The sequence below is a fragment of the Chiloscyllium plagiosum genome, chromosome 13 (genome assembly GCF_004010195.1).
Source record: "Chiloscyllium plagiosum isolate BGI_BamShark_2017 chromosome 13, ASM401019v2, whole genome shotgun sequence".
Classification (NCBI taxonomy): Eukaryota; Metazoa; Chordata; class Chondrichthyes; order Orectolobiformes; family Hemiscylliidae; genus Chiloscyllium; species Chiloscyllium plagiosum.
Window position 1 is genome coordinate 8,197,542 of NC_057722.1, and position 23,364 is coordinate 8,220,905.

Sequence of the window (23,364 nt, forward strand, 5' to 3'; positions counted from 1 at the left end):
GAACCCGGGTCCCTGGTGCTGTGAGGCAGCAGTGCTAACCGCTGAGCCACCCTGCCGCCCCGAAGAGATTCAAACTATACTTGAGGGATTGGTACATTGTAAATCTTGTCTTTATGGAGGACTGGATGGTGGCTATTCATCCTTTCCCTGAAAGTCATGTTCAGTGTTCCATCCTATGGCACCATGGTGTGACCTTTACCACCAACATCCAGATCCCATCTTGGGTTCAAGGGTTTATCCTACAGCTGGACTGCTTCAGCTATTTTACAACAGACAGCCTCTTCATGAACTGTGTTTACACCCAGAGTCCAGGTAAGGGCAGCTAGCGAGCTCTTTTTGTTGTTGGCCTGATCAGGACTCTCTGAGGCCTCACCTGACCAACAGGGAGTGTTTGATACTGCTGAGGGAGGCAGAAGACCTTCGGAGGTGGGAGGGGTAGGGTGTAAGGTGGAGAAAGAAAGGAACATTTGACGGAGCTGGGGGTCAGAGGGAAAATTCTCCTTCCGGGAAGACCACTGGGACTCCCATCTCCACCCACAGCCCCTCTCCTCTGTGGGCCATGAGAAACAGAGAATTGACGGTCCTCTCCACTTGGCACCCCCCTCAGCCGGGAGTAACACTGCCGTCCACAAAGTGCTCTCAGCCTCATGCTGAGAGACTCCACAGAATGGGCAGCTGCCCCATCTCCATTCACATCGCTGGCAAAATGCCCCAGCAATGGAAGGGCCGTCTCAAAGCAACTCCTGACTGTTTCACTGTCTTCTCCTCCTGTGCCCTGTGTCGCAGATCCTGATAAAATCAGGCACCGTGTTTCAGAGATCAGCACTCGACACAACAACATAATGGCAGAGACTAGAAAATGTCACTCCGACTGAATACACTGGAATGCTCCAAACCAACTTCAGTTGTTCTGTTAGTTCATGGGATTTTGCAATTGTATTATGTACTTTGGTGTATGTAGAAGTGTTAATGTGCTTGTTAATTTGCAGAGGAAGTGGTGGATGTGGGTACAATTTCGACATTTAAAAGACATTTCGATAAGAAAATTCTTATTCTTATTTTCTAATTCCACGAATAAAAAACATTTGGAAGGATATGGATCAAGCGCAGGCAGGAGGGACTAGTTTTATTTGGGATGAGGGTTGGCATGGACTAGTTGGACCGAAGAGTCTGTTCCCATGCTGCATGTCTCTGTTCAAATGTGTGCCAATACAGGTGGACAAGCTACCAAAGTGTACATCAACATACGTCAGTGCTCATGATGCATTGATCGTGACATGAGGGGCAAATGTCTTACACAGCGGGTAGTTCACTTGTGGAATGAACTTCCTAAGGAAGTGGTGGACGTGGGCACAATTAAAACACTTCGAAGACATTTGGAAATGTACGTGAATACAGCATGGACTGGTTGGACCAAAGGGTTTGTTTCTGTGCTGTTTTACTCTATGACTCTGTGTATGCATATTCTGGTTTACACAATGGTTGGTGATCATGGATACAGAGACATGGAAGGAAATCAAGTCTAAAAAGATAAAACATCGTGAAGAAGCAAAATGGTGAGACTAGCCTACTTATTTCTTCTGTGAGCCACTCGATCATCTGATCGTAAGATACGGGCAGCTCTTTAGAGAACTGAGGTTGGAGAATGGAACTCCTTGCCACTGGTACTGACCCAGCTGAGGGTTACTGACACTCCCCACATTCACCATGACCCAACAGTCAACAGGTACAGGACAGACGGCAGTGCAGACATCATTGAAATAAACTATTTTATGAAATCACACTGTTAGTCAGACTGGAGGCACCAGTCTGTCTCTCTCTCTCTCTCTCTCTCTCTCTCTCTCCATGCTCAGCTGTTACCCCAGTGAGCTTCAAGCTCCAACACTTGTCACAAACAGAAGCCATGAGGAATCCACAGTCCTGCAATTCAGCACACCAGCATTCTGCAGTGAAAGTGAACAGACTTTCAGACCAAACACATGCTGAAGTCATAGAATTCCTCCAGAGTCGGCTGTGAGCAGCTCTCTGCCAAATGATAGCAGTGAACCTCAGTCTCGAGATTGCTATGGATTAGCAAACAGTCTCAAACACTGAGCACCATTCACATGGCACTGTTTCGCCACCTAACACCGCGGCTGTCGGTAGCACGTTCGTCTCTGGTCAGGACATTGTGGGCTCGAGACCCCTCTCTCCACAGACGTGGACACAAAATCTAGGCGGATATTCCAGTGGCCGATTGGGGGAGTGCTGCACTGTCAGAGAACCCCCATTCAGATGACTCTAAAAGAAAAAACAGCGGAATCTTTTTTTCTGGAGCCCTGCCCAATCTTTATGCCTCACCAGGAGCAATAGCAAATATAGTTGAGGTTAGCTTAAGGAAAGATGTTTGCACCTACCTGAGAAACTTTCTTCACCACATCAGTGCCAAGACTGAGACTCCGCACGAAGGACCGAGCAGCGATGAACACCCGAGTTAGCCTCATCTTGAAGAAGCGAGGCACCTCGCCAAAGGGTCTCAGAGGCTCTGCGTGCTTAACCATGCACTCCAGGTACTCATCGCTGATCTGGTAATGTGGGTTCTGATGCTTGAATTGGCACTCCATCAGCCTCGACCAGAACTCATTCAGTACCTCCTCCAGGTTGATGTTGGCGCCTTTGTAATAATGGCGGAGCTCGCTGAACAGGTCCTTAAAGATTTTGCTATTCTCAGCGCAAAGGAGTCCATACATGTGCGTCAGCTTCCTGTGCAGGTTCTTTTCGGATTGGTCCAGCAGTTCCTGGAAATAGCCTGTGGGTGAGAGAACCAAATGGTCACTCTAGGATATCTAGGATAGCTGAGAGGCACAAGATGTGACTCTTGCACCATTCCCCAGCACACCATCAGGAGAGAATCTAACACCTCTCTCACAGACCTAGACAAGGAAAGAGGAGGAAATGTCAGTGGGTAATGCCATTCCCAACTCCGGACTGTCACACCCCTTCACATCTTCCTCTAGAACTATCCACACACTGTCCTGTACATGTCCCTCCTCTTCCAGTGTTCACAGCAAGAAACATCCAGTGTCACTACCCCTTACTAACCAACAATTTTGGTCTAGAGGCATTGCATTGAACTATACAGCCTTCAACTGTTGAAACGCCATGACAAATATTCGTGAGCAACTTGATTGCCAACACAGTGACTCACTGCATGTCATCACACTGAGATCAGGAAAACCCCTCAAAGACTGATGACTGATGTGTGCCATCCAATTTATTTCCCTTAATCTATTACTTGGGGTTGTAGTGCTTCAGAGCCCATCTCGCCCATGACTGTTTACATCCTGAAGCAGACACCTAGTTAAAATGCAGTTTTCATTAGTTGTGTTCAAATGCAACCTCTGACCATCAGCGAGTGAACCTCTCACTGCGATTAGATTCAAAGCTCGCAAAAACATCCGAGCGGAGGGGAGAATCGTTCAGCAGGGTTGTCATAATGTAGTGAGTCAACAACTGCTGTGACTACACGGGAAGAGAAAAAGCGAGTCTCGTCTATTCTGTACATGTTGGTAGGCTCCTACAATGATCTGAAGCATCAATCTAAAAATATCAAGCCTTAAAAGAAGCTGGGCCTCAATGGTTGCGTTCAGAAGCCATGTGCCCATTCCTGAAACGTGCGTCAACCGAGATCGTATCTTTTCATGTCCCACTTGTCCTCCAGATGCTGGCCAGACCAGACACAAGGATTCATTACAAATGCTCAAGTGATAAAAGTCTATGTTGTGGCCAAACACCTGCTGGTTCAAAGGGGAGGCACACAGAGCAGCATTGTACTGTGATTGTACTAAAGCCAGCTCAGGCTTGTTGACAACATACTTAGTGTTAACAAACCAGGTGCAACTGGCGGCAACAGCAACAAGGCATTCACATTCGCACAGCAGATTTAATTTGGAAATAAATGGCACTGGACACTCCGCTGTTTAGTAATCACGAACGTTGAAAGAATCGCCAGCTTAAAAGCTAGCTTCCTACTCACACCTTTAGCCATCTGTTCCAGCATCACACAGAAACTTGGAGCAGTTAGCCCTTCATATGATCGTGGCTGGTTCTTTATTTCAGCGCTATATTTCTGCCTTCTCTCTGTACTGCTCGACGCCTTTAATGTTCAAACATTGATCAATCTTTTTCTTGAACAGACACAGAGGCCTGGCTTCCACAGCCTTCTGTGGTCGAGAACTCCACAGGCTGACTACCCTCCCTGTGAAGAAAGGTTTCCACATCTCAGTCTTAAATGGCCTACCCCATTTCCTGAGACCATGTCCCTGAGTTCTAGATTCACCAGTCAGAGAAAACATCCTTTCTATACCTGGTCTGTCCAGCCCTATCACAATGTTTCAACGAGATCTCCTCTGATTCTTCAATACTCTAGTGATTATAAGCCTAATCTCCCTGCATATGACATCCTGCCAGCCCTGGTATCAACCTAGTGAATTTCCACAGCACTCACCCCATGGCACCTATACAATACTCCAGGTGTGGCCTCACCAAGACCCTGTATAACTGCAGTAAGACATCTTCTGAACGCAAAACCACTTGCTAACATACTGTTTACCTTCCTAATTGCTTGCCATCTGTGGTTCAGTTCCAAGTTACCTTTGATATTTGCTCCTCAAAGATCCTAGGAAATTTTACTACATGAAGGATACTACACAAATTTAAGCTGCTGTTGCTGTAATTGGGAGAGTAGCAAGATTATTCAATCCACCTTAACTCTTTAATGCAATGGGTAATTAGTCTCAGTGCCCCTGCTTTTCCCATAACTGAATTTTAAGTTGCTATCCAATTCTCTTTTGAAAGGTGAGCAAAGATCTGTCAAACAGTTCATTTCTGAGGCTAAGAGAGATAAATTAGAGGGATTCAGAGAGAATTCCAGTGAGCTGAGCCGAAACAGGTGATAACCCTCTGTCCCATCTTGCAAGAGGCAGGATGACTGACCAACTGGGAATAAATCCAAGGGGATTCATGTCTAAGTTTCCACTTGGCAATTTGCACTGATTAGCGACTGGTTTGGATACTTGGCTGGTGGGAAGACATGGCATGGAGCTTGACTTTCCGGAGTGAAAGGAACAAAGAACTCCAGACAAGACATAAGAGCAGAGGAGGCACCACCATAAGAAATGGCAAGTCCATGGAATGGAGTGGTATGGGAAAGCATTCTGGAATTGTTCTGTAAGAGTATAGACTCCCAGTATTATTCAACGAGAATGAGCGCATGCTTGGTTGAGAAGTCTGGCTGAAACATTAAAACCCACATCTTAACTAGTTGGAGTGGGAGAGGAAATGAAGCTGAAATAAAAATTGTTTATTGCATTCAGCTGGAGGTTTTCACAACAATTCTCAGGTAATCCCATTTATGATTAGATTAGATTACTTAGATTAGATTACTTACAGTGTGGAAACAGGCCCTTCGGCCCAACAAGTCCACACCAACTCGCCGAAGCGCAATCCACCCAGACCCATTCCCCTACATTTACCCCTTCACCTAACACTACGGGCAATTTAGCATGGCCAATCCACCTGACCTGCACATTTTTGGACTGTGGGAGGAAACCAGAGCACCCGGAGGAAACCCAGGCAGACACGGGGAGAATGTGCAAACTCCACACAGAGAGTCACCTGAGGCAGGAAACGAACCAGGGTCTCTGGCGCTGTGAGGCAGCAGTGCTAACCACTGTGCCACCGTGCCACCCAATTTATCTTTGAAAGATTATAATGTACCCATCATTTGCGCAAATCTCTGAAGGAACCAGTAACCCTGATTTTTCAGAGGGGCAATTGCTTACTCAGTACAATGTTGAGTAGTTAATCACCCGGCCCCGACCCCTTTCTGAATCCTTGGTCTGGTTTATATTCAGCCACAGGATGGCATGACTAAGGTTGGTCTGAGAAAACAGGGTGTGGTAGGAAAGAAATATCAGCCACAATTTTTACCAGTGTTTATGAAGCTTGTGTCCATTAAGCAGGGACAGTGAGAGGCTTTGCTTTAAGGCCCCTTTTGGGTGGGGTGGGGTGGGGTGGGAGGTGACACGGCATCTTTTAGCACAAGCAACAAGCCATTCAGCCCATCAACCCTGCCCCTACTGATTCTTCTCGGAGATTCTGCTCGTCATTCATTCCCTGTATTCTTTGTTTTGATTGTCTGTTGATTAACTGACCCCTTGCCTTTCCAGGAATTGTTCCATTTAACAGATCAATATTGGGACTTTACAATTGAGGAGCAAAAGATTTACAGAGAGTCATAGAGACATACACACTGAAACAGACCCTTCGGTCCCAACTTATCCATGCTGGTCAGATATCTCAACCTAATCTAGTCTCATCTGCCAGCACCCGGCCCATATCCTTCTAAACCCTTCCTATTCATGTACCCATCTAGTTACCTTTTAAATGTTGTAATTATACCAGCCTCCACCACATCTTCTGACAGCTCATTCCATACACGCACCACCCTCTGCATGAGAAAGTTACCTCTTAGGTCCCTTTTAAATCTTTCCCCTCCCACTCTAAACCTATGCCCTCTTTTCTGGATTTCCCCCATCCCAGGGAAAAGACTTTGTCTATTTACCCTATCCATGCCCTTCATGATTTTACAAACCTCTATGAAGTCACCCATCAGCCTCCAGCGTTCCAGGGAAAACAGCCACAGCCTATTCAGCCTCTCCCTATAGCTCAAACCCTCCAACCCTCACAAAATCCTTGTAAATCTTTTCTGAACCCTTTCAAGTTTCACAACATCCTTCTGATAGATTTACAAGGGTTTTTATTGTAAAAGATAGATGTTCGCATAAAAAAACAAGTTTCCATCTTTTCCTGTCCAGAAGCCAACCACACCCAGTGGAAAAAAACCTGGACCTCTTTTTACTCTGTATAATTAATAACAACTTACGGTCACTATTTCTGTAAGTAGCTGTCAATTGCAGATTTTATTCTGCTCTGGTGGGTTTCGAACATACATCGCCAGGATATGAGTCTATGGATTCTGTTGGGACTTGAGCCCAGGCCTTCTGACCCGGAGGTAGGGAGTACTGTCTGTGCCACAAGAACTCTTTAAGAACTCACTATTATTTTGGAAGGTTTGTAGCTGTTTGTAGACTTCAGGCATTGACGTTAACACCAATCCACTTGACCTGCACATCTTTGGACTGTGCGAGCACCCGGAGGAAACCCACGCAGACTGCTACCTCACAGCGCCAGGGATCCTAGTTCAATTCCTGGCTCGGGCGACTGTCTGTACGGAGTTTGCAGGTTCTCCCTGAATCTGTGTGGGTTTCCTCCGGCTGCTCCGGTTTCCTCCTACAGTCCAAAAATGTGCAGATCAGGTGAATTTGCCATGCTAAATTGCCCATTGACAGCATTAGTCAGAGGGGAATGTGTATGGGTAGGTTAATCTTTGGAGGGTCAGTGTAGACTTGTGGGGCTGAAGGGCCTGTTCCACACTGTAGGGAATCTAATCCGTTTTTCCAATGAGCTTGAAAGCGTTTTGAATCAACCTGCTCAAGAGTGTCGTGACAGGTTTCCAGCACCAAATGGGACTCAACATTAAACCTCCTGGACACTACCACTCCGCTACAAGAGCTCCTTAAAGAATCCAGCTTTTTTTGCTTGTGTAACCGACCATCAAATCACTCAATTAATTCAGTAACACAACCTTTTTGTCTTGGAAGACACACCACCAATTATAACAGTAGATCACAGCAAATACTGCGCTGTTCAAGACAACTGAGGGACCAGAGGATGGTTTTGATTCATCGATTGCTGGGTTATGGGTCCAGTAGTCTTACGCTACATCACTCAGAAGAGCTCACCTCTTGTACTTATGTAAACCCATCACAAAAGCAAGAAGTAAATAAATAACAATTAGCAAACACTAACCAGCAATGGCAGTGAGACAATTACCAAAATCCAATTGGGAAGGGAAGGGAGAGATCAAAATGGTGTTAGAGAGAGAAATAATAGACTGTATCTTCTCTTGGAGCCTGTCTTTCTTGAAATGGACACCTGGGCACAAGCGTAGCTGAGGAAGAGAAGCATCCAGTTCAGAATCTCTCAATCTCCTCCACTTGCTGCTGCCTGGACCTGCTTACGGCCCCTTCAGCTAGACCCAGGAGCAGGCCTACAAGGAGGTTATAAAACCCTGTTCTTTTCTTCATCTTTTGTAAACCCATCACCAAAGTCACTCAATCAACTGAACAGGAACCATTGACAAACACTGCCCGCAAGGGGCAGTGACCTCTTAAAAAAAAACATTCACAGGATGACGGAGTCACTGGCTAGGTCAACCTTTATTGCCCATCCCCAATTGTCCAGAGGGCAGTTAAGAGTCAACCACATTTCTGTGTGTCTGAAGTCACATGTAGACCAGACCAGGTAAAGATGGCAGTTTTCTTCTCCAAAGGGCTTCAGTGAATGTGATGGCTTTTTTTCTGACAGGGGACAATGACTTCATGGTCATCATCAGACCTCTAAGTACAGATTTGTTTTTTTTTCAAAATTGAATTCAAATTTCACTATCTGGTCCTCAGAACATTAGTAATCTGGAGACCCAGGTAATCTAGCAATAATCCCATCAGGCTGTGGTAATAACAAAAAGGCAAAGAGATGGAGAAAACAAGAGAGGGTTTAAATCAAAATGGCGTTGGAGGGAGAGATGATGAAGCCCAGGCCCATGGTGCCCACCTCTCACTAAATGCTTTGAGGGCAACTGGTGGACATCACATGCTCCCTCTCAAAGGGCACATGGGCACAACATTGCCACACAAGTAGGGTGGGCATTATGGGAACTAAGACCCTCTCTCCCTGGACTTCATGATGGTGACAACCCAGCTCTTAAATACAAAGTTCGTTCAGCATCACCCTCTGCGACTCAGCTCTGCAGCCATTCTGTTTGACATGGAATAGGACCTGCATTTCTAACACACCAACGTGCCAGACTCTGCCTTAGAGACTGGGTGAGCTGTCCCTGCTCATTGCCAACAGCCTCGGCTGAAGGATTGCCACTCAGCCGATGCAATCCACAGATAGAACAGCAAAGAAATCAGTGCTGACAATGGGCTATGAGGGATTAGAGCAATGAGGCTTCTCTGCAATCAGTTGCTGGAGAAATTAGTTGAATAATCATGGTTTTATTTTGCAGGGGACAATGTCTCACCTTTGGCTTAATGAATCAAGCTGGAAGTGAAATGACAATGTAATGGCTTGCCACCTTGTTTCATTTAACCAAGTTCCCTTCAGATGTCTGCAGCATTTTAACACACATTTAATCATGAACCACAGGACTTCAGTGTGCAAGACATTGACACCGTGTTAAAAGCTCCTGCACTGAGTTTAAATTCAATTTGTAAGGATGCTGAGCTTTTATCTTTAGGACATTTGGAATGCACTTACTCCTTTTAAAAGGGGTAATGCTTTGGTGTCTCTCCTTTTCCTGGCTGTGGATGGTGAAAATCTCCTCTGGCAGCTCTTTACAGTGAGACAGTTGCAATAAACTCACAGCACGGAATCCTCTTGACCTGAGATACAGCTGACAAATTGAGGAGGGTGAGGAATACCTTTGGTGAGTCGACACCAGATCCCCTTCGCAACAGTACAGGCACCAGAAACCCCCGAAACGGGACTTTCCCAGCTCGCCACCAACAAAAATGTTCGACTAATAATCACTTCAAGGTCTGATCCCATCTCCGACAGCAATTACTTCAGCTCCCAGTGACAACTCCCCAACATCGTTTACAGCTGTGAAAGTTCTGGCTACAGTTACAGATCATAGAACTCTAAAGTCCGCATCCAAATCTCATCAACATTAATCCATTCTGCCTGTACTCACTGGCCTACATTAGTTCCAGTTCCATCAAAGCCCCCATGTTAAGATAGTCATCCTTTTTGCTCAGCTTCATGCCTGGCATCTTTCATTTGGCAACCATCTTCCTGGAGAAGGGAATTTCCAACCCCCTCTGACTCAGGGGCACTTGGCAAACCTTTTGCACTCACTGCGTTTGTCAGACATTATTCATCAACTTGTACTTATCAAGTGTTTTTAACGTTGTGAAATGCCAAAGGTACTTCACATGAGCAGCATAAAACAAAGAATGACACTGAGCCACAAATGGAGATATTAGGTCTGATGGTCAAAAGCACAAAGAGATAGGCCAAAAGTAACATCTTAAAGAAAAGTGAGGGAGAGATGTGGAGAGGGGGTGGGAAGGGATTCCAATGCTGATTTTAACTGAAGATCATCTAACTCTCCAACATTTAGAGGAAGTGATAGCCAAGTGGTATTATCACCGGGCTGTTAATCTAGAGACCCGGCTAATATTCTGGGGACAAAAGTTTGAATCCTGCAATGGCAGATGGTGGAATTTGAACTTAATAAAGAGTCTGGAATTAAGAGTCTAATGATGACTAATAATCCATTGTCAATTGTCAGAAAAACCCATCTGGTTCACGAATGTCCTTGAGGGAAGGAAATCTGCCATCCTTACTTGGTCTGGCCTACATGTGACTCCAGACCTACAGCAATGTGGTTGACTCCTAACTGCCCTCTGGGTAATTAGGGATGGCAAATAAATGCTGGCCTGGCCAATGATGCCCCCAACCCATGAGTTAATACTAAAACAAGTCAATATCCCTTAAACATTGTTGAAGTCTGGCAAAAAGAGAATGGCTTGCATTGATGGAGACTACTCACTTCTCTATAACCATTGGTAGCTGTTTAACTAACACAAACACACACTATTGCAGTGTGATAGTTCAGCTTTTTTACTGACAGGTATTACATTGATTGCAATAATTCAAAGTGGGTGTGCTGTGTTGCTCCAGCATCCAGGGGGTTAATGTTATCCAAGTAAACAGCTACCAACATCTAGATCCAAACAGTAGACAGCCAGACAGATGCTCACAATCCTGGCAAGAGTGGTCAGAAGCAGCTGCCTTGTCACATTATTTCCACAGAAAGGGAAAGGAGAAGATCCAATTACACAGCAAACTCTGGGAAGCCAGGGAGAATAGTCTGGGAGAGGGGGCTGAGAGTGAGACTGTGTCAGGGAGGAGAAGGAAGGGAGAGAGTAGGAAGGGAGCAAAGAATGAAGGAGTGTATGAAAGTGAGAGAGAAAAATGGTACGGAGGGGAAATGAGAATGAGAGGAGTACATAAGCTGGTGGTAGATGGCAGGGGCCAGTCTACATGGGAGAGATTCATGCTCTAAGTACCTACAGGACCTTTTGCATATTTGTCAGGTGAGGCCAGGCAGTGGTCAAAGAATGAGGATCTGGTGCTAGGATGTTCACAATCAAAGTATAAGTGAGGTCATTCCCAGTGCTTCTGTTCTCTGACCTTTTACTGTCTCCTTCTGTATCCCACGTTCATTTTCAATTTCCTCTTTTTTCACCCTCCTTACTTCTTGTTGCTTTCCTCCAGTTTTGTATCTCCTACTCATTCCAGGAACTTCCCTCCCCACCCCCATCCTTCCCTATCCTGCTGTCTCTCTCCATTACTGTTCCCCATCCTTCATTCACTAACAGCTTCAACACCACTCTCTACCCCCACTAAAGTTGTTCGCTCATATTACTTTTCCTATCTCTCATTCACTCCAGGTTCCTTCTCGCTCCCTAGGTCCCGCTCACACTCATTCCCCTTGTGTTTTCTCTGAGCAAAGGAAGAATAACCCAGACCCTGGGCATGATACTGGTACCAGTAGAGTAGCAGCAGCACAACTGGGGCCCAGACTGGGCCAGCCCACCACATCTTGTAAACAAGGCTGACTTCAAGCACGATCCGTGGCTGCACCCTCAAGCATCTTGTCAAATGTGACCTTCTCACGTGCTGGGACAGAGTGGGACATGCTCTCCCCCTGCAAATCGGCTAACCCCAGTAGGTCAGTTAAATTCAAGTGTAGGTGGAGTAAAGCTTATTCTCACATTGTCACATCAGCAGAGATGAAGGATGGACTCTAAAACATAGAAAACAGGTGCAGGAGTAGGCCATTCTGCCCTTTGAGCCTGCACCATCCATTCAATATGGTCATGGCTGATCATGCAATCTCAGTATCCCACTCCCGCTATCTCTCCATACCCCCTCGATCCCTTTAGCCGCCAGGGACACGTCCAGTTCCCTCTTGTTGCATCTAACAAACTGGTCCCAACTGCATTCTGTGGGAGAGAATTCCACAGGTTTGCAACTCTCCGAGTGAAGGAATTCTTCCTCTTCTCAGTCCTGAATGGCCAACATCTTTATTCTTATAGTGTGAACCCTAATTCTGGACTTCCCCAGCATTCCCCATCTAGCATGTCCAGTCCCATCAGGATTTTGTAAGGTTCTAGGAGATCCTCCCTCGCACCCCCTCCATTCTTCCAAATTCCAGTGTGTACAAGCCCAGTCTTTCGCGATATCGCCATGATTATTTCCAACACAAAAAGCTTCCTTAAAATCCAGGATGGGGGGTCGATGAAATTCTGCTCTTCGTTGTCCACATAATTATTTGATCCGACTCACTTAGCAGAGTGAAGAAGCAGTTCAACAGAAAGTCTTTAGCCACCCGGTTGGATTAGTGAATGGTTTGGCTAGGGGGTAACAATGTGTCATGTTTACCACATGAATTTGCTTTAAGAGCGTCTGCTATTTCAGGCAGTGTATACAAACCAGGAGCACCCAGTATCTCGAGCCTGCCCTGCCATTCAACAGAACCATGGCTGATCTCGATGTTTCCAGTGCCAAATTCCTATCCAACCGCAGCAGCTTTTGGTTCCCTTGTCAAACACAAATCTACCCACCTCTGCCTTAAAAGCATTCAACGATCCTGCCTTCACAGACCAAGGGCTCTAGACTTGCGTAACCTTCTCACAATAAATTACACTGAAATGACACACAAGTCATCATAACTCCCTGCATTAAAAACATTCGGTTCATCTCCTCCCCATCCTGTGTTGTCGGAACTCAAACAATAGAATGCTTTCTTTGGTGGAGGCGAGGGTGATGTCCTTGGTGCCATGTCTGAAGGAGTGGGTCAGAATCAGTTACCCAATTCTCTGCTGGTTTCATTGAGCTAGGCCAGCTATGGAGGAGTCAGACTTCTCAAGGCCAGAGCACCCTGGTAGCTGCTCCACACTCCCCCGCCAAGCCACTGCATGGCCTCGTCTCCCTTCCCCTCTCACATCACAATGGCTGACGCTGAAGGAACAGGTGGGGCACAGGCCAAGCCCCCACAAGAGGGCCTGAGCACAGTACTCACTTGAGGGAGAATTAAAGCAGGATCATAGGAGCTGCTGGAGATTAGGCCACTCCTGATATCGCTGACTCAGAATTGACACAATTCTGGAAGCTTTGCGTCTGCTTTATGTGTGACTGATAGACACAGTTATATTCCTGGCTCCTCATAAAATCTGGGCACTTGATCAAGGACAAATGAAGGTCAGAGATATTCAGATTAATTCCTCTTCTGGGTTGTTTTGTTGGTATGTTCCCCTCATTCTCTGCAGACAACATGAGCAGCTGTTAATGAAAATCTCAGGACTGGGAGGGTGTGTGGAAAGCGCAGGAAGAGAGCCAGGATTAGAGTGTATTAGGTAGGGTGTTGGGGAAGAGATACAGAGAGAAAAAAAACTGATCAGATTTTAACTTTCGCCTACATTGTAAAATTTCAGTGGAGTAGAAATGGCCTTGCTGCCTCAGACTGAGGCAGTGTGGAGGTGAGCTGGCTGTAAGACTTGTCTCAGTTCCTCAGGCTTTTGTCCGAGTTGTTTTACTTAAAGGTATCCAAACCCCAAGCTCTCTCTGTAACCCTGCATTTCCCATGACTAATTCACCTAGCGTGTACATCCCTGGACACTATGGGCAATTTAGTATGGCCAATCCACCTAAACTGCACAGCTTTGGACTATGGGAGGAAACCGAAGCACCTGGAGGAAACCCACGCAGACACGGGGAGAATGTGCAAACTCCACACAGACAGTCGCCTGAGGTTGGAATTGAACCCAAGTCTCTGGCGATGTGAGGCAGCAATGCTAACCACTGAGCCACCTTCGGAAAGCTATTTTAGATATTTTTGCAATGAATTCAAAAACATAAAATGGAATCTTTTTGAAAGATAAAAAAAATTTCAGACTAGTTCATGATAATGGAAATTAGTTTCTAGTGTTCCTTCAGTGTTAAATGGTTTAAATTTCGAGAATTCCCTTTCTAAAACTTTGTGAGAGTATTTCACCAGTGGCTCAGGGTGATTCACTACCAAGATGGGTAATAAATGTCAACAATGCTCAAACCACCACATTCTTGATGGGGTGCATATTTATCTGAAGAGACAGTTTCACATGGTTGCAAACAGAGTGTGGAAAAACAAAAATGTGGCCTTGAGAACAAGTCACATTGCCTATCCAACTGTCTCTGTAATCCATATTTTGACTCCTGGACAACACAGGATCATGCTTAATCAAATCTCTTTGTACACCCATTGCTTTGAAAGCAATCATACTTCACAGATCAGAGTGACAGGCACAAACGGAGAGAGAGAGAGAGAGAGAGAGAGAGAAAGGAAGAGAGAGAGAGAGAGTTGCTAATGGACAGACACAGGCTGACTGATAACAGTACAGGAGAAAGAAAGCTAAATGACTTGAGAGAGGCAAACACAGAGGTAAAGACAAAAAGAAATTAAAGCAGTGAGGTGGAGATAGAGAAGTAATGAGAGGGACAAAACAGTACTTGTACACACGGAAGAGGGGATATGATCACTCACAGACATACACATACACAAAGAAGGTTGAGTTGTAGAGATATATTCTATTTCAGTGTTGAGTGTTTTTTACCGTTTCAACAAGACTTCAGCCTGGTATGCATATTTATTGGAGGATACTATAAATAACATTAAAGATAGAAATAACAGGACCAATCCAAAACTACTGTGGTTAGTCATTCAATCAGGTTTTCCCAATACTCCCAGCAGCAGTAGCTCCTCCACACTCATCATTGTTTTATTGATGAGATAGTCAACATTCAATGGAAAACCCAATGATTTAACCATCCAATTGATGCTTTGGCTTTTTTGCTCCCTATAGGCTTTAATCATTTTATGTCTTATCCATTAGATCGCCAACCTCCGAGCCCCAGCACCTGCCCTCAGGACAGAGTTAGCATCCTTCACTTTCCAACCCCTCTGGAAGAGACATCGCTCATCTCTTCCATACCCCTGATCCCTACTGTCCTCACTCCTCCTTTCCGACTGCCCTTACTCTTCTGTCCCACCATTCCTCTTGCATCTCGTCCCTCCACACCTCCTTACTCATCTGTGTTCTTCCACCGTACCACAGCCACCACAGTCATGTCCCTCTCCTCCTCCTTCCCCAGCCTCTGAACTGTAAAAAAGAAACATTGGAAACAGTACCCCTGTGTGTATTGTTAGGCACCAGCAATGCCGCTCAGCAAATGGGACTGGGGAAGTGAACAGCGGGGAATGGCCTCCCTCACAAAGTCAGATCTCTCACCACAACGGAATTGTTTTGATTCAGGTTATCATTTTTGAAGTGCAGCTGCACTCTTAGGGCAGAACAGTCGCCAGTGTCCACAGCATCAACGACAAATTCAAGTCATCGTGCCTCAGGCCATTACAATGGCATAAACAGGATTCAAACGCAGAGCCAAGATCCAACACTTATTAGAGGGCCACATCGAGATGTTATGTTGAGGAAAGCAGTGTTTCCAGCACAAACTGGAAAACCTGTTTTGCATGCTGCAGCTTTCACCCAGGAATTTAGCATGAGAAAGAGAGAGAGAGAGAGCACTCAGTACATCTTCCAGGGCCTCTTGAAATTGGAGATTAAGCCACAGCCCACAGGCACTTAGCTCAACACCGATAAACATTGTACCTCAAAGGAGTAAAAAAAAATGAAAGCAGGCTGACTCATACTAAACAGAGCTGGGCTTCAGCAGGGAACCTTTCCTCAAAACTGCACAGAAAATGTTAACTTATTTTTTTCTTTCCACAAATGCTGTCTAACACACTGAGCGTTTTGCATCATTTCATACAGTCATACAACACAGAAACAGACCCTCCAGACCAACTCATCCACACCAACACAATCTGACCCACCTTAAAACAAGTCTGTCCCTCAATCTATTCCTCAGTAAGCCAGTTTGCTTTGAATTTTGAGAAACCGTATATAAATTTGTCAGACTGCAAGTTGCTATCTTGTCAGGCAAGCATCACTCAATTCTCAGCTGGTGCACTGCAAATTTTTACCCCTTAGAACTTCAGGTCTTAGAGGTACAACAACAATTTGTATTTAAGCAGCACCTTTAATGACGACTGTCCTCAGGGACAATCCTACAGGAGCTTTTCCAAGTCCGATACCCAGCCATTTAAGGAAATGCTAGTGTTAGGGAGTTTGAAGTTCTGAAAAAGATTCACTGGACTTGAAACATCAACTCTGTTTCTCCCTCCACAGCTTGTACCACATCTGCTGAGTTTCATGAGCATTCTCTGTGTTTGTTCCAGATCTCCAGCACCTGCAGTTCTTTGGTTTTATCTTTGACCCTTGCTTCGTCCACCACTGATGCACAGTGGCAACGAGATCGACAGGAAGCACTTTGGCAATTCGGTGTCACTCCTTTCACAGCTCCTTTCAAAGGCAAGGCCTCTATCAATGAGAAGGACAACCACAGAGACATGGAAACCCCATTGCCTGCACGATCCCCCTCAAAGCCGCACACCGTCCTGACTTGGTACGGCTTCCCTGTCGCTGGATTAAAGCCTTGGAAGGCACTTCTGAAAAAACACCACGGATCTTCCCACAAGGTACGCACTGCAGCAGCCCACAACCACCTTCTGAAGGACAATTTGATGTGGGCTGAGAGGGCCCACATCCTGTCAAAGAATAAATTTAAAAAATTGCACATGCTCAGTCGGCCAGGATCGGATGACTGCAGACGCATGGGAAGGGTGTGGGGTTGGAAGAGATTATAGAGACGAGGCCATGGAGAGATTTGAAAACAAGGGCGAGAACGTTAAAATCAACACATTGATTAACCGGGAGGAAGTAAAAGAGGATGCCAGAATGGGATCTCATACCAATTTAAGACACAGTTACCAGAGTTTTGGATGAGAGCAGTGTTACTGAAGGTAGATGTAAGAATGTGTCAAAACATATGAGAAGCTTGAGCTAACCTGAATGAGGGTTTCAGCAACAGACAGTTGGACCGTGCTATTTCGATGGAGAAAGGCAGCGTTAATGACGTGTTAATGTGCATACCTCAAGGGCAAATGTGACACCGAGGTTGGGAACAAGATTGATTTAGCTGGCAGGGACAGATTTGTTAGAAGGGAGTTCAGAGCAGAGACTTTCATCTTCCCAATGTTAACTGGAAGAAATTTCAGCTCCTCCAGTTACGGGATGCTGACTGAACAGTCTGACAACTTAGCAACGGGGGAGGAATTGAGAGAAGTGGCGGTGAGTTAAAGCTGGGTGGTGTACATTGAAAGAACGAATGCTATGCTTTCAGACAAATGTTGCTGATGAGAAATGGAAGATACCACGGGACCGATCCCTGAGGGACACTAGATGTATTAGCACTGAGGCAAGAAGAGACGCCATTACTGATAAATCTCTGGCAAGCGTAACAGATAAGAATGGAATCAGGTAAAAGCTGCCAAGCCTGCTGGATCCAATGGAGGAGGATGGTGCAGTCAATCAGGTAAAAAGTCACAAGTCCGGTCAATGAGGAATTGTTTACCTTAGTCACACACTAGGTGTGACTCTGATAAGCTTGGTATAGGGCAGAAGGGTTCGAAAGTGGAGATGGAGGTGTGGGAAAACTGGAATGGATTTGGGAAGAAATGAAGGTTGGAGATGAGATGGTAACTTGCAAGTCTGGAGAGGTTGTCCTTTAGAGAGGACAGATGATGGCATCAGATTTATAGGAGGGAGGTAGAATTGCAAACAATATTGGCTTAATGGAGGGGGGGGGCAAGCAGAGGGAAAGTTGGGTGGTGAGCAGGTTTGTGGGATAGGGTGAGGGGGGAGCAGGAAGTAGGTCTCATGCACAAGGCGAGCGTGGTCAGGGTGGGAGAAGAAAGAGAGAGAAGCTACAGGAAGAAGCAAGCTCAGGGCTAGGGCTTGTGGGAGTTCAGAAAAAGTCTGACGAGGTTGGCTGGTCTAATAGAAGCAGCAGAGAGAGCTGGTCTTATAATCTCAATCTGTGGCATAGAAATCCCGGTGCTCCTCACACTTATTGTTGGACCGGATTGAACAAGAGAGAGGTACATGGGAATGGTTTACAGTAAAGAAAAGGTTTTGGGAGTTATCCTGTTGACCTTGGAATGTTGTACAGTTTTAGCACATTAGAACTGGACCCAATGGAGCTAAGTACAATACAGCCAGATCGAATAGTGGATCGGGCAATGAATTAAACTAGAAGCAATGATTTACTTGCACTTCTTTCAGTCTAGTCTACGGCATTCACTGTTCAAAATGTGGTCTCCTACACACTCGGGACACCAAACGCAAATTGAATGACCACATTGCAGTGCACTACTGTTCGGTGTGCATGCCCGATCCTGATCAGTAAATTACTTACTACTTCAACACACTACCTAGCACTCACACTCACGTTTCTGTCCAAGGTCAGCACAGAGGCCCAATACAAGCTGGAGGAGCAGCAAAAATAAAACCAAAAGCACTGAGGACGTTGGAAATCAGAAATAAAAATCAAAATTGCTGGAGAAACTCAGCAGGACTGACAGCATCCGTGGAGACAGAAACAGAGTTAGGTTTTGAGTCCAGAACAATTCTGAAGAAGGGTCACTGGTCTTGAAATGTTAACTCCATTTCTCTCTCTCTCTCTCTCTCGACAGATGCTGCCAAGAGCTGTTGAGTTTCTCCAGCAACTTTGGTTTTAGCATCTTGCTTTCTGTTTTGGCACTCTGAGATTGAACACTGAATGCAACAACTTCAGGGTATGAACTCAACGGTTTTGGTTATTCCCAGTTCCCACATCCCTCCCTCAGCCTATTGTTTGCAAAGTTTTTGCTTTCAACTAAGATTATCGATATTGACATATTAAACACAACGATTACCACCTACATTGGACCTAACACCTTTCCAATGGATATGATAACTATCACTCTCTTCGCCTTTTACAACTTTCCTAAACATCTTCCCTCTGCCCCAGTTAATCCTCCCCAGCTGTTGCTACAGCATAAAAACCATCATTTTCTCCATCCCACCATCACCCCCCATTCAAAGAAGAGTTATACTGGACTGAAAACGTTAGCTCTGTTTCTCTCTGCACGGCAGCTGCCAGGCTTGCTGAGTTTCTCCAGCACTTTCTGGTAATACTCCAGATCTCCCGCATTTACAGTATTTCACTTTTGTTTCTAGTTATCATCATACCCATTCAACACAGTGTCGCTTGGACATAATGAAACACAGATGGTTCAAAGAAGCGTACACATGAGTCACATACCTGGAGGAATGACAAAAGGAAGTTTCACCACAAGGGATCTCAGTCAAATTGGAAACCTTTGTATATTTAAGTTTCTTATCCAAAAATGCAAAAGAGAGAAAATGAAAGAAAAGAAATGCAGGAAGAAAGAATTGCATAAATGACCAAATGTGCTCATATTGACATAGACTGAAGAGAACACATGGTGGGTCAGTGGTTAGCACTGCTGCCTCAGGGACCTGGGTTCGATTCCAGCCTCAGGCAACTGTCTGTGTAGAGATTACACATTCTTCCTGTGTCTGTGCGGGTTTCCTCCGAGTGCTCCAGTTTCCTCCCACAATCCAAAAGGTGTGCAGGTTCGGTGAATTGACCATGCTAAATTGCTCCTAGTGTTCAGGGATGTGTAAGTTAGGTGCATTGGTCAGAGGTAAATATAGGCTGGGGAATGGGTCTGGGTGGGTTACTCTTTGGAGGGTTGGTGTGGACTTGTTGGGCCAAAGGGCCTGTTTCCACACTAAGAATTCTAGTCCATTATAGTAGTCTCTTCACTGAGACCCATGTCGCTCCATTCCATTCTCATGGGGCTCTGAACCCAATCCTGAGGAAGGGTCACCGGACCTGAAATGTTAACACTGATTTCTCTGCACAGATGATGCCAGATTTGCTGCGCTTTTTCAGCAACTTTTATTTTTGTTTCAGTTCTATCAGCACCTGCAACTATGTCGACACCAATCCAATTCATCGGTAGCCGTAACATTGCTCCCTGCAGGGGCTTGGAAGAAAGGTGATTGCCTGTTCTGCACATCCATTCCTGAACTGGGAGAAGTGCAAGACTTCTTCACTTCTCTAACTCTTCCCTACCGAAGCCAGGAGCACTTGTATGGAACATACTCTCTCTGGGAACAACCAGCTCACTAAGAGCTGCACACTTTGACAGCAATCCCTCTTTTAAGGCAAACTGCCTCTCCGAGCTGCCCAGTCGATTGACAATAATGAAACGTTCCATGGTGTTGTACTTTCCAGTCTACAATCGTCCTCATTAAACATTAATTAACTTCCTCCCTTTTATCCCCAGCTGCTACACAACAAGATATGAACGATTCAAGAGGTGATAAAAAAAGTTATGCACAGAAGGTGCCGGGATAGTTCTGGAGTTCAGGCGTGTGTGTAGCTCCGACGCTGAATTAAAGGGAGCGCCTCACTGTTATTAAGCCCTGTTTATATTGCTGCGGTTGCCAAGGATACTGCAACAGAGTCAAACCAGAAGCCCCAGAAACTTTTCAAGTCTCTGGCTAAAAGTCAGGACTATTCAGAAGCTTCCCCCAGTGGGAAAAAAAACCCCCAAAAATTAAGGATGTAAAGCAGCAGCAGAAAATAGCTCGCGAGGGAAGCCAGGAGCTGAGGAGACTGAAATCTGGGCCAAACAATTTCCTTTTGTCAGAGATCTGAAGTTTAGCCAGACAAAATGGCCAATGATGCATCCAATGAAAGAGTGCTGGCTTCGTCGTTGTCCCATGGCTTTGTTCTGAATTGTATTACATAGTTTTTAGACCAGAAGAGAGTTTTCTGCTCCTTGCTCAAAACTAGCCAACAATAACTCTGCTCAGTGGGAGTGAAATGCAGTTTTCCCTCCTTCCATTACTGTATGGCTTTTGGTACAAACACCAAAAAAAATGTAGCAAATCCAATCCAATCAGAAAAATGAGAGAAATGTTCCACTCCCTTGATTGGTATAATGGTGAGAAAGTTAGGAAAAATTGGCCAAAATGGAACATTTAGATTCACAACATTGAGAAACAAATATTCCAATACTCTCCCCTCAAGAGTTTAAACTGCAAGTTCTAAATCTTGCTAAAGAGTTATGACACCCTCAACTGCAAACATTTGCATTTGCAAGTTAACCTTTCCTCATTTCTATGGAGTGGCTGATTCCAGTCTCCTTCCCCAAAATAACCCCAAAAAGAGGGGTGCTAATACCCAATACATTGTCGAGGCTGGCACCAATTGTTAAAGTTCACTTGAGAATGTAACTTTTTTTTTAAAAGTTTTGCGGTTTACATATGAAAGAAGTGAAACTATCATGGTCTTTCTAACAGATGAGAGACTTAACAAACAATCAAGGTATTTTTCAATGTATAATTTCAGATGCATCACACTGTAAACTTTTACTATAAATTCTGTGTTTTACAATTGTGTACTCCACAACCACCTGATGAAGGAGCGTTGCTCCGAAAGCTAGTGCTTCTGATTAAACCTGTTGGACTATAACTTGGTGACGTGTGATTTTTAACTTTGTACACCCCAGTCCAACACCTGCATCTCCAAATCATCCCAAAAAGTGTCAATTCCCAAACCTTTCAGGAGCAGTTTATACAACAAACCCACCCCCTGCAGACATCAAGCACTGGCGGGGGTGGGGGGGGGTTGGGGGGTTTGTCCAATTCTATTGAAGGTGTTTGCTGTGGTTAATCTGGCAGGTCAGACTACAGATAGTCTAGGGATTACAGATAGGTCAGTCAGGGTGCTGTGGAAACAGCAGTCCAGGCAGTAGGCCAGTCTTTCATGCAATGAGACAAAGGGAGGGACTTAGTTTGATAGAAGCAAATGGAAGGATAATATTAAATTGAAAAAGATGCACAAGAGATTTACAAGAATGCTATCAGGACTACAGGGTTTGAGGTATAAGGGGAGGCTTGATAAGCTTGGACCTTTTCTCATTGGAGTTTAGGCAGTTGCGGGGTGACTTTATAGCGGTTTATTAAATCGTAAGTGATGTAGATAAGTTGAATAGCAAAAGTCTTTTCCCCAGGGTTGTGGTATTAAAACTAGACGGCATAATTTTACGGTGAGAGGATAAAGACTTAAAAGGGACCTGAGGGGCAACATTGTCACACAGATGATGGTTCGTGTGTGGAATGAGCTGCCAGAGAAAGTGGTAACTTCAGGTACAATTACAACATTTAAAAGACATTTGGATGGGTACATGAATAGGAAAGATTCAGATAGATATGGAGCAATACAGGCAAATGGGACGAGATGGGTTTGGGAAACTTGGTCAACATGAACGAGTTGGACCGAGAGGTCTGTTTCCATGCCAAATGACTCTAGAAGTAGTTAGTCATAAGGTGTCAGCAGCAGGGGTAATTAACTGTCCCGATTGAGTGAGCAAGAACTGCAGAAAGGCTTAGAAATTTGGAAGAGGAAATGGGGCAGAGGATGGACATAATGCATGAAATAATGAGAATTATCGTCCATGAGTTTTGCTGGGCGGCATGTACAGTAGCAGAGTTAGAGTCAGCGGTGACACTTTGACACCCCCCAGCTCATGACCCTATGCCAGGTTCATTTCCATCCTTTTGTGTTTCTGTCTCCCTCCCTCCTTCCTTGTGGAGTATCCTCTCACTGCCTCATCCATTCCTTTCCTGATTATGTTGCAGATCAGGTGATACCCTCCATATCCAGGTCAGACATTTCTCCCTCCTCCTTGGCCCTATTCAGAAACTAGCAAGAAAGGAACGCCTCCAGGAACCCAAGAAAACAGGAACTGGGTTCTGAGCTCGATGATCAACCTTGATCACCTTAAATAGCGAAGTACACCTGCAAAGCCACGTGGCCTATTTAGAATCATACAATCCCTACTGTATGGAAACAGGCCCTTCAGCCCAACAAGTCCACACCGACCCTCCGAAGAGTAACCTACCCAGACCCATTCCGCTACCCTATTACTCTACATTTACCCTGACTAATACACCTAACCTCCACATCCCTGAACACTATGGGCAACTTAGCATGGCCAATTCACCTATAACCTGCACATCTTTGGACTGTGGGAGAAAACCAGAGCACCCAGAGGAAACCCAAACAGATAGGGGGAGAATTTGCAAACCCCATACAGACAGTCACCCA

At 45.2% G+C, this 23,364-nt stretch overlaps 1 protein-coding gene across 1 annotated transcript in view; it reads right to left on the reverse strand.

Annotated features, from left to right (window-relative positions):
- The window catches only part of LOC122555733 (glypican-1-like), a 192,444-nt gene that overhangs the window by 51,153 nt on the left and 117,927 nt on the right, over positions 1 to 23,364 (reverse strand). The window contains exon 3 of the mRNA XM_043701793.1: positions 2,397 to 2,788. Coding sequence (XP_043557728.1) covers positions 2,397 to 2,788 — 392 coding nt within the window. The remainder of the gene's footprint in view (positions 1 to 2,396; positions 2,789 to 23,364) is intronic.